This window comes from Scleropages formosus, chromosome 8 (assembly GCF_900964775.1).
Source record: "Scleropages formosus chromosome 8, fSclFor1.1, whole genome shotgun sequence".
NCBI classification, from domain to species: Eukaryota; Metazoa; Chordata; class Actinopteri; order Osteoglossiformes; family Osteoglossidae; genus Scleropages; species Scleropages formosus.
In genome coordinates this window covers 31,903,543-31,915,665 of record NC_041813.1, presented here as the reverse complement: position 1 = coordinate 31,915,665, position 12,123 = coordinate 31,903,543, and the positions used below count along the sequence as shown (strand labels likewise).

Below are 12,123 nucleotides of genomic sequence, written 5' to 3'. Positions count from 1 at the left end.
TCCCCTCCTCGTCTCTCTCCATTTCCTTCCTGTTTTTCACCGTATCATGTTGGACGCTGTGCTTACGGCCTACAGGACCATCAGTGGATCTGAACCCGGAAACCTGCAGGATTCAATCCTCTATCCACTGAACAAGGGTCCAAAATAAAAGTCTGTAGGTTCTCACTTTTGACTACAATGTGGCGGAATGAGCTCCGTGTCCCTCAGAGCTGCTGAATCCCTTTCAACAGTCAATACATCTTTTTCAGAGCCACTTCTCCCCTGATCTCCTCACTGCTCCATGAACTTGCTCTGAATTTTCTGTTGAGAAAGCTGTATTCCCTGTATGCAGCCACCCAAAGGATGAGACAGAGAGAATTATGGGTAAGAACAAGACTGGTGAAGTGAACAGATCAGAGATCAGAAGGGGACAAGGCTGAGATCATCCTGTATTCTTTACCCTGTTTTACCACATTGTCCTTTTTTTTGTTTTTTTTTTTTTTTAAATTGCTGAAGGTGGGACATGGTATGGGTGGGGAGTTCTGGTTCCTCTGGATCAAGCCGAGAAGCCAAGAGTGAGAGAACACGGCAACGGCACAACATTTATGCTCATGTTTTAATGTCAGTTTCTACTTAAGTTTTACCTTTTCTGAGGCCTCACTTCCCCACATCGCATATTCAAAGTTGCTACAAAATGACTTTGAGAAACATTTTGCCAAAGACAGAATTTAATATGAATGACTGTAGTAGTAGTAGTAGTAATAATAATAATAATGCCACTGTCATATAGGTTCATTGATTGCTAACAGTTGAATTAAAAAAAAGACTGTAAATTGAGTATTTAACGAAGGGTTACAATAAAATCAGTCCGACGTGATTTGATCCTTACAAGCAATCAGAGATTCAAAACGTGAAACAGAGAGCAGATAGTCACAATAGCCACAATCAGAGATTTTCGTGGCATTTTACATGTAATCCATTTATTCCCCCCTCTAGGTAATGACTTCATTCTTTTATAGCCCCACAACCCAACCCAACCCAATTATATTACCAATGATTTCGAAGCTCCCCTTGTTGCTTAGCAACCAGCAACAGAATTCCTTGAGAGACCATAGAGATTGACCACTTTCGGTCAGTCGTGGGTGTGCAGGGATGTGTGGACCAGCTCCGTGGCGTTGGGTGTCAGTCATGAGCGCTGCTGCATGGGGATCAGCATGGATTGCATCCCGGGGGGGGGGCACAGAAATGGGCCATAGAAATGGGCCATACACACAGCTAGGGAGCACGGCGGTGTCACGGCTGTGTGTGTATGGGCGGCATTGCGCTCTCTGCCTTTCTTCACCTGCTTAAGGTCTTGGAGGCTCCGACTGCATGTGTGTATGAGGGGACCGGGAACACACTGTGGCGACGCCTCACAGCTCAGCACTGTGCCCCACATGGACTCTGTCAACGGCCTCTCCTGTGGGCTCTTCGGCAAACACTCGAGACAGAGCTGAGCGGGTGCGTAACAGGGTGCCGGACCTTCGCCGGGGCCTTCACGCTCTCACAATGGCATCTTTCGCCTGCTCCCGGCGCCCATTTCTGCGGTCAGTTGGCGTGCTGGCAAGACGCCGCACGTGATCGGGCCAGTCAGCGACCCCACAGCTCCAGCTGCCCCTTTCCACTTTCATGCATTGCTCTCCCTTCAAATTGCTCCTGTTGCATCAGCCTCTTGTTGCCTACTTAAATTCCTGGCGTGATTTCGAGAGAAATCATGATGTTGATGGGCAGCGAACGCTTCCCAGGTCTTGCGGTGGCGCAGTGAGGAGAGTTGGGTGAGAAAGAGAGAAGCCCCCAGAAACCATGACGAAAGCCTGCGGAAATGGGAGGGAAGGTGCGTATGCACATATGTGGGGGGGGGGGGGGGGATGAGAACTGAGAGAAGTTGGAGCATGCAGAAGTAGGGAATAAGCCCCCACCGTCTCAGTGACTGGTAGATGTCCCCTCGCTGACTGCTGTCACGGCACAGGAGGAGACAAGTGGAGGAGAGGAGACCCTCGTAATGGCAACCTCACCCCTACGCAAGGGTTCGATGCAACATGATCACTTCCAGCACAGAGGTGTCTCAAGTCCTCATGACACGGAGAAAGTGGTCAAAGTGGAAGAAAAGATGACTGTGGTACGGCATACTGACATCATTACGCGTGGCACCGTGGGAATGGAAGGAGGAAGGGGCTGTGTGACAGAAAGGTGCGCTTCGACCAGGGCCGCTCATTACCGCTGACAGTGAGGATTAATGCATGCGCGCCGAAAGGATATTGCGAAATGTGCGAACCGCAAAGGAGAGGGAGCGAGGGCCAGGGGGTGGGGGGCAGGGGCTGTGTTTGTGAAAGAGACAGAGAGAGAGCGAGTGAGAGGGGCGGGGGAGGAGGGGGGGGCAGGCAGACTGCCTCGCTCTCTTACACACACACACACACACACACACAAAACAGATTCTCGAGGAAAAATCTCACACTGTGCTGCTCCCCTCTGAGAAGACCGTCCCTGTGTTGTCCCTCATCTCCCGTCCTCCGTCTCTCCTGCCTCCATTGCAACTTTGTCTTTTGGCCCCTTCATTCAGTTCTCCATACTCTCTGACAGCTGCTCTGCTTCTCTTCTTCTTCGTTTCCTCCTCCTCCTCCACCTCCTCTTGCGCTGCGCTGTGTTTTCAGCCACCTGTTAGTGCGCTCCGCCTGCTCTAGGATCCATCCGTTCTCACCGGACTTTTTCACATTGCGCCTGTCGCTCAGGTAAGAAAGAGATGTTTAAATGATCACGGAAGCCTTTCTGTGTTCACCTTTACTGCTGTCTTCGCTCTACTCTGTTTCATACCTTTTGCATCTCTAGTCATCTTTCTGCTACCTTTTCTCTCAGTCGATCAGTGTTCTCCTTCCACACCCAAACCTCTCCCTCCTCCTCTTTCCCTCTCTTCCCTGCAGTCTCTCCCTCTATCTCTATCTGTGTCTGCAACTTGCATGTGACCCTCGGCGCATCTCACTGTGTCTCAGAGCATCTCAGAGCTTCTCAGACCATCTTGAAGCCTCTCAGAGCTCCTTAGGTTTTTTTGGGGCGATTTTCAGAATGTCTCAGAGCATCCCAGAGCTTCTCAGCTTTTCTCGTGGATTCTCAGTGTCTCAGAGCTTCTCAGGTGTTCTTGGAGCTTCTCAGAGCATCTCAGAGCTAAGCACAGCAGCCAGACTGTGTGATGCTAGAGCACAAGGGTTTATCCTCTTCTGCTCCGTTGCCTTACCTGTCACCTGGGACTCAGGTTTAAATGATAATCACTTTGCAGCTGGAAATGTTGCATGAAAGACCCCTGTCTGCCTGTGCCGCCTCTCCTGGCTTCTTTTCATCTTTACATCAAGAAGCGAAAATGCGAACGACAGTGAGGCACGATCACGAGCCAACGGACTGACTGCTTCACAGGTAACATAACGGGTACTCCTCTCTGTGAGCAGCAACACCGGTGCCGGTGAGACAGACACTGGCAGAGGGATGGAGAGAGGTGCCACTGGGAGGGAGCTGATCTCCAGAGACCGGAGCTGGTGATGGAGGAGCACGAGGACCAGGACAGAGCGTGAGAGCAAGAAAGAGAGCGTATTTGTGTGTGCGCGTGGGTGCGTGCGTGCGTACACCAGTGTTCACCGAGACAGCGAATGTGGCACAACTTGTCTGTCCTCCAACTTGTGGTACGGAGGCCCTTGACGTTGAGGCAGAGCTCAGTCTGAGCACCGACTGCCACTGTTGCTCACATTTATTACTTTTCTTCTCGCCTTGTTTTTCTCATCGCCTCCGTTGTCATAGGATTAAAGATGCCTCAAGTGAACACTTTGAGGGCTGACAGCTCTCTGTTGACATTAAAATGAGGGATTAGCTTGAGCTGATGCTGCCCCCCCTCCACCACCACCACCACCACCACCACCACCTGGAAATGTGCCGGGACTGAATCATTTCCAGAGAAATATTCATTACCAACCAGCATCTCGGCCTCTCACGTGTGTGTGTGTATGCGCGCTGTGTTGTATGCAATGAATGAGCATTCCTGATGCCTGGTGTTCCACAGCGCTCCTCTCTCTCCCATTTCCAGCTCCCCGTCGGAGCACAAAGGACGACGACTGACCATCTCCATCCAGGAGCACATGGCCATCGACGTGTCCCCCGGTCCCATCCGGCCCATCAGACAAATTTCTGCCTACTTCCCTCGCCTCTCACCCGCCTCTTGTGTTTCGGAGCCCCGTGTAGCCAACCCCGCCGGTTTCCCGTCGGCCCTCGGTCCCGCATGCGGAGCCTCTGCGGTGCAGGGCGGCAACCTTCTGTCGTTCCCAATGGGAGGAGCCCCCAGCAGAGGCGGAACCATTTCACTGGTGGACACGCCCAAGGACGTCGAGAGCTGCGACAGTGACGACAGCAGTGAGACATTCGCTCCGTGTCCGGCGTAGAACACCCTAGAAAAACACGGTGACACACACGCAGTTTCAGTGGATCTGGGCCGGGATTCATGACTTCATGTAAGACAGTGGCAGACAAGTGGTGCCACAGGAAAGATGGCGGCAATTCACGGAGGCTCTCTCTCAATTAAATGGGTGGTCAGTGTGTCTGGACGTGTCCACATGGGACCGACTCCAAAGAGCAATGCAAAAAAGCAGGGAGGACAGGAGCGTGCACGCACGCACATACATACACACACGTGCGCAGCATCATTGCTTTACCTCCCGTACTGTGCAACATACCATGATGCGTGTTGTTTATCGCAGCTCCTGCTATTGATTTTCAGCATCCCTGGGCACCCTGGAGTTCAGCCTGCTCTACGACAGGTCTACGAGTTCCCTGCACTGCACCGTCTTCAGAGCCAAGGTACTCGTCTCCACCACGGCTCCCGCTCCGTGGCGCAGGCCAGGAGTCGGGGAGGTCCGGCGCTCACGCTTTTGCCTGCACTTCGTCTGCTGAAGCTGCTCTCCTGTTCCCCGACGCAGCCAATCGCTCTTGTGCTACTCGGGTGCGAGACGACGGCGCGCGTCACGGCCCCCAACGGCGCCCCAAATGAGATCCCCTCAAAGAGCGCTGAAATGCGCAGTAATGTGCACAGCGAGGTGGCCGGCCCCCACAGGGGGAGCGTCAAAAGCCTAATGAGCACGAGAATCCCTCTCTCGGAGAAAGGAGCCGTCTCCTCTGCAGATGTCTGGCCTCATTTCACACAGATCTGCTGTCAGGTTTGCCTCCAGGCTTTGCTGACAAGGTCCTGCTCTGCGCAGTTAAATTCCCACTAGACGAAGGGAGGAAGAAAGACTGCAATTAAGGAATCGATGTGGCAAGGATGAGAACGAAGCTCTCAACTCTAGTGTTCCTCACGACTCATCTCGATCTCTTCAAGAGCATCGAGAAGAGTTTGTGTGATGGGAAAACCTGTAGAACATGTTCAGGCGTAAAGGGGGAGCCCTAGTGCAAGTGCTCTCTGCGGTCCTCCAGCACAGCCCTGTGACGCGCCTGGTGCTCATCGCCTCTGCTCTTCCCTGACAGGGCCTCAAGCCGATGGACTTCAACGGCCTGGCGGACCCCTACGTGAAGCTGCACCTCCTCCCCGGGGCCTGCAAGGTGAGGTCGACGCCATTCGTGGAGAGTAGCAGGGGTCGGCGGAGGGGTTTGGGGAGGGTGCTGGACTTCTCGTTACAGGAGCTGCGCCCGCCGCTCTCTTGCAGGCCAACAAGCTGAAGACGCGCACTGTGCGCAACTGCCTGAACCCGGTGTGGAACGAGACGCTCACTTACTGCGGCATCACCGAGGACGACATGCACAGGAGGACCCTCAGGTAGGTGTCGCAGCTGATCGCGCTGCAGCCCCACTGCCTGTGCGTGCGAATGCGCCGCGAGGGGCGTACCAAGTACGGAAGTGGTGTTCAGGGATTGTGCGTTCACCGCGCCTTTGTGCGTTCGGATCGCTTAGGAGAGGCTCCCCAAGCGCACTCCACACATGCTGATGATCATATGAGGTATGATGAACACCAGGGCATCTGCACTGCATTGGTGTGGAAAAGCGATGCAGCTCCTACGAAATTCCCATGGCTTGAACGTTCAGATCCGCAATGAGAGACAGTGCTGTTTCCTCTCCCAAGTGTGTGTGGTGCTTCACACCCACCTGCTGCTCGTGTTTCCACATGCCTGCTCCTCGTTCACACTGTACAGGGCTCTTCTCTTGGGAATGCCCTGTAAGTGAAGTGAAATGTGTGTGCGTGTGTGTGTCTGTCTGTGTGTGTGTGAGAGAGACAGAGAGAAAGAAGGAGAGAGAGACAGATGTCCAGCCTTGTCTACATTGCCTTTCCCTCTGGCACGTTAGCATTCAGAAGGCACTGTGTGATCGCATTCCACCCTGCTGGGATCCTCAGTGTCGGAGCGCTCCACCGTTGCTCAGTCAGTCACCTCTCCCCCAACACCCCACACCCCACACCCCTCAGCGTGCGGGAAGCTCCGGTCTTCCTGCTTCAGACCTCTGCTGTGCCGGGGCTCACAAGGCAATGCCAGGAGATGGGCAGCTGTGCCTAAAATACTAATGAATGGTATCCCAGGGCAACAGCTCAAGGATCTCCTTTGTTTTGCACATTTTTCCTGCGAGCGAATGGCACTTTGCCCGTTTCCCTTGTTCTGGATGGCTCCACGTATGGACCAGACTGTCTGTGGACTCCAAAAGGGGACTCCCTTCACATCCTCTTTAACTCTGGACTCTGAAATGGCCTCATGGGACATTGTCCTACCTTCTGTCCATCCTTCTTTTTGGCAGCAAACACCACTGTCTCGTGCTGGGCTTTTGTGCACACGCTGGGTCTCCGGTTCTTCCTCTGCTCCCTAAAGGTCAAGTGCTATTGATGTGCGTGATGTGCGTTTCACATCACGCCTCTTACACGCCAGCGCTTGTCCACCGGATCACGTGCCCCTCCTCTCTTTTCGTTCCTTGCCGTTTATTTATTCCTTTTTGTTTTGTCGAAATCTCTCGTCCCGACACCCTCTCGGGTGTGTCGACAGCGTGCCAGCATTCGCTTGCTGTCCTCACTTTAACGCCGTAATCAACTGTCGTGGGCCTGCTGTCCTGCTCTTGCGCACCGCTGCGGGCCCACAGGTATCCCCAGAAGACAGCGTCACACAGACACAGGCAGTAAAGGCCCTGCTGTGTCCACCGTGCTGCAGTCTTGGACGGTGTCACTTTGGGAAGCCTTGTACTGACAGCACGCTTTTCTGGTGCCCACACAACACACCCTGCTGCCAATTGCACATTATCCTCTGAGTAAGTGACACTATCATGTTTGCTCACAATTTTCCATCATTTCCTGTTTTTCTCAGTCACACTTCCATTGGCTTCAATTGTTCACTATCATTTGTTCCTGTGTTGAGAGCAGAACAAGGGCGGAATACTCTGTTTTCTTTGGAAATTCACTGTATTTTCAAAGAAATACATCTTGTATTTACGAGACCCCGGTTACACTTGGTCACACTCAGCTACTGCTGGCCAGATTAAAAGCTCTTCGGCATTTCACTCGGAGGGGAATTTTGCCCAGCAGGAGCCATTTAGAGACTGAATCAGATCTGTCCCAGCATACTCCATAGAGAATGGAGCACAGTCCCCACCTGTCAACCCCCCTCCTCTGTCTCTGGCAGGATATCAGTGTGTGATGAGGACCGACTGACCCACAACGAGCTCATCGGAGAGGTGCGGGTGGCTCTGCGGCGGGTGAAGCCAGACCAGGCCAAGCACTACAACGTGTGCCTGGAGCACCCTCCCCCGGTAAGAGGGCAGGGCATGGGGCTGGGGGGAAGAGGACTGCTGGCTGATGAGCCCAGTGTTAGTCTGTGAGGAGGCTGACGTGCCTGTACTGTAGAATAGCGTGAGCATCGCTCCCCAACACGCCTGTTCCACTGTCCTCCAGCTGTCGTTCACATGTCCGTGTCCCCCTAAGAGCTGCTGCTCACCTGGAGCCTTCAGGTTCTCCGTGCTGCACCTGGAACAGAGAAAAAAGAAGAGCTCAAGTTCCGTGTACTGTCTCCTTCTTCTTGTTTCCTGACTCGTCCAGCTCTCGTCACCCACCACGATGAGCGCGGCCCTACGGGGAATCTCCTGCTACCTTCGCGAGGTAAGCCCTCGTCACAAGGCTCTCGCCCGCCCCTCCTCCTCCGAGTGTCTGAGTGGCTCCTCTTCCTTCTATCGCACCCCTTCTCTCTCCTGCTCCGCCCCCCTCTGCTCCCCAGCACCGCTGCTGAACAACAGGATTAATAGCACTTTCAGCAGGGTCATTAAGCGGCTGAGTGGGCTCCCTTCTCCAGGGCACCTCGCAGGCAACAATGCAGGTCACCTCCGTCACGCATCGCATAGCCAACACAGCACAGAGAGAGCAAATGGGGGAGAGCCGCCCAGGAACTGCTAATCGACACCGAATGAGTCACGTCTTTTTGTGCCGTGAGCGATCACAGTCACCGCGCAAATTAACGTTGCTGCCCCTGGTCGTGGAAGGTGAGGGAGGAACAGGGGCCTCGTTCTGTACTTGCCCTCAGTGGACCGAGAAGCAGAAGCTCTGATGGGGATGCTAAAGGCCCACAGCATGTTTCTGGGAATTCCCTCAGCACTGAGCAGCAGTGCCGATAAGGCAGACGGCAGAAAAGCAGCAAGCAGGAAAAGCACGGCTCCGTCTCCACGTGTCCTGTGTGTGCGGCGCCCCACTCTACAGGCACCTTGCTGGGGACATGTGCAGGACTGGCGGCGGAGGTAGCGTGCAGCATCCTGGTCCCATCACGGGCAGCCGGATGTCATCGTGCCGGACTCTGCAGAAAGGCCGGAGTGCTCAGAGACACATGATCAATCCCTTTCGCGGCACCCACACGCTCCACATGGCATGCACACAACATGCCAAAAGGACACACCTGCATTCAGAGAAAGGCTTCACAATCTGCGTGACCTCATGCTGTCAGCCGCTCCCGGGTTTCTGTGGTGGTAAAGTCCGTCCGCATCACTGCTGCCCACTGACACGTCAGTCCTTCGCCATGGCGGCTCTCGTTAGGGATCCTCCTCTCTCTCCCTGTCACTCCCTGTCAGCTGCTCTGATGACTTCTGCCATACTGTGTCTGAACCCAGCGGGTTTATGTTTCACTCATTTGCTTTGTGACCAAAACACAAAGGGTGTTTCTCTCCTGCTGTCATCCTCTCTCTCCCTCTCATTCTATCCTTGCCCTCAGGGGGAAAGTGAGCAGCAGGGGGTACTGGAGGAGCGTGGTCGCCTGCTGCTAGCCCTGCAGTTCCAGCCCCCGTCCAGAGAGGGCGACAGCGAGGCAGGAGAAGAGGCGGAGGGGTGGCGCCCTGGGCTACGCGTAGGGATTGTGCGCTGCGCCCACCTGGCTGCTATGGACGTCAACGGGTTCTCGGACCCCTACGTCAAGATGTGAGGTGGTGGGAGTGTAATGGGGCGGGCTACATCTGGAACCGGCTAGATGCACGAGTGGAGGTCACTTTGACAATACAAAGAAGCCTCTTACTGAGGTTCAGTACTTAGAAGGAAGTTGTTGACTGAAGGGCGAACTAGTAACTAACTAGTAAAGCACAAGGCTCTTTTTGAAAAACAAAGGTAAAAAGGTACAGTGTCAGTGGAAATAATAATTTTACGTGCATGGGATCCTGCTCTTTAAACCCTCTAAGTGAGGCTGTCTCTCACTGTCTCTCCCTCCATCTTGTGCTCTCCTCGGTATGTGGGTGGGTGGGCGAGCGAGCGCGCATATGTTTGCTCTCACTGTTTACTGTCGTCCAAAGGAGATAATCAAAATCTCATGAAACGCGTGAAAAACCCTCATAAAAGGAGTGTGTGTACGCTTTAGGAAGGGCAGAAAAACTGAGTAACCCCTTCGCTTCATTTTGACCCTTCGCCTCCCCAGCTACCTGAAGCCAGACGTGCACAAGAAGTCCAAGCACAAAACGGCCATCATGAAAAAGACCCTGAACCCAGAATACAACGAGGTAGGTGGTCTCAGTGAATGAGCACCATCTCCAGCTCCCCACTAGGGCACAGCTACACCTGTGTGCTTGGAGCTACACCAAAGTGTGCTCGTGCCTCACTTCGTTCATTTACCTGTGCGTCAGTAAATGAACATGTGTCCTCACCAGTACGTCTCACGTCCTCCTGCATCCCTCCCAGGAGTTTTTCTACGAGATCTCTCTAGCGGAGCTGTCCGAGAAGACCCTGGAGATCACGGTGTGGGACTACGACCTGGGCAAATCCAACGACTTCATCGGTGAGACTGTGCTGCACCTTGTTCTTGACATGGAAAGGCGTTAATGCCCTCAATGGCCATGTCACAATCACACAGTTCCCACACATGCGTTCTCCAACAGCCCTTGTTCCATTCCCTCTTTTTAGTCCAATGAGGGTTAAGTGTGTAATCAGCGCTTCCATCGATACCAATCGGCACTTACAGAGATGGTTTCATCCCCACTGGTGAGAACCAGAGATCACGAACGAGCAAAAACTAGTACTAGACACCAGGTGCGACGCACACTTTGCACCGTTTTCATGTTCTAGATGCAAAGAGCGCTTTACCGTGGCTCCCATTTGTCGTGCTGCAGGTGGCGTGTCTCTGGGCTGCCAGTCGCAGGGAGAGCCGCTCCGCCACTGGCTCGACTGCCTGAAAAGCAGAGGGGGCCGCGTGGAGCGATGGCACACGCTCACCAACAAGCTCCCAGGATCCACCTTTCATGACTGAGTGGCGGCGTGCTCTGCGTGCGTGTCACATGAGGGTACGATGTAACACTGCGTTTACTGGCCTCTCAACGACGAATCCACATTTTGAGGGAATCCAACGCAGTCAAATCAGATTTCGCCCAAATCCTTTTTAAAAATGGCAACATCATGGAAATTTTAAAGATGAAGCAAAACTGACAGCACATCAGCAATAAGGTTTTGTAATATTTTTCACTGCTTTTGCCCAGATTACTCAGTTCAGTAGCATGAATACCAATCAACCTGATGTAGGACAGGCCCAAGCAAATCAGTTATGTAAATTATAATCATGAATGTCTATAACACCACCCCCTGTGCTGTACAAATATGAAATCAAGTATTTTAATAATATGAAACAATTACACATTTCTATGCGCTCCTCATGTATAGCCACCAAGAAAAAGGAGGAGGAATTTTCATTTATTGGCAGCAAAGGAATGGCAAAAATGTACTTCTTTTTTGCTCCATTATCACATTATGTCATGTTTATTTCGCTACGAAAATAGTCAAAACTAATGCAACCATTGCAGTATTTTGCACTGCTCCAGGTCTGTTTTCATAGATACCATATTATCACTACTAATTAGTGATACCTTCCGGTTTACCTGACCGACCCTTTCCTCCCCAAGAGTGAAGACTGTTCAGCAATGCTTCCAGAAACCACAAATAATAGACATCAAATGCTGTACATCAATAGTTCGCTAACGATCAAAAGGATATCAGCCAGTTCTTCCATGTGGACGTGTGCGTGTAAAGTACGGAAAACTGCCTCTGCTCGGTGGTAAAAATGAACTAACTAACCCGGTCCCCATCCCTGTCCTGATGCTCGGTGTACTCTCGATATTTGCCACATTCCGGTCAGTATTTCATTTGTTGTGCTGCTGCACTTGCTGGTTATGATGCTCTTAAAGGTTGAGAGGGATGCTTCTTGACACTGGTTTAAGTCGTCCGATTACCATGATAACAGGACATAACAAGAGCTTCATGTTTTAAATAAAGCATGTGCTCATTATGTCGTCGAGCGACACATGAAAGGGGGCATTTTCAGCATTACTGGGTCCTGCTGTGATTCTGTGTGTGATTTCAGTGCTGACTGCGTGTATGACTGTGAATCTCGGAAAATGCCTCTTTGTTCATACTGCTATGGTTTCCATTCTGGAAGACAGTGATGTTTATATTTCTATCTGTGTGTGTGTGTGTGTGTTTATGAAACATAAATGGATTTGGAATGCTATTGTTGAATATATAAAGTATATTTGGAATGCAGGACCAAGTGAGTTTCTTTGCATCACTTCTTGCAGTTACACTAGCAGGGGAATCCTGTGTGCATACAGCAAACCTCAGCACGCAACTTAAACACTCACGTACCGCGGCTTTCATCA

The 12,123-nt window shown here is 52.3% G+C and overlaps 1 protein-coding gene across 1 annotated transcript; it reads left to right on the top strand.

Moving 5' to 3' along the window:
* Nucleotides 1-3,396: 3,396 nt before the first annotated feature.
* doc2a (double C2-like domains, alpha) lies at nucleotides 3,397-11,928 on the top strand. Its single transcript, XM_018764329.1, has 11 exons — nucleotides 3,397-3,574; nucleotides 4,085-4,407; nucleotides 4,772-4,851; nucleotides 5,515-5,589; nucleotides 5,694-5,803; nucleotides 7,641-7,767; nucleotides 8,054-8,113; nucleotides 9,210-9,412; nucleotides 9,900-9,981; nucleotides 10,160-10,256; nucleotides 10,588-11,928. Exons 1-11 carry the CDS (start codon nucleotides 3,546-3,548, stop codon nucleotides 10,722-10,724), a joined length of 1,323 nt encoding a protein of 440 aa, XP_018619845.1. The 5' UTR covers nucleotides 3,397-3,545; the 3' UTR covers nucleotides 10,725-11,928.
* Nucleotides 11,929-12,123: the final 195 nt, after the last annotated feature.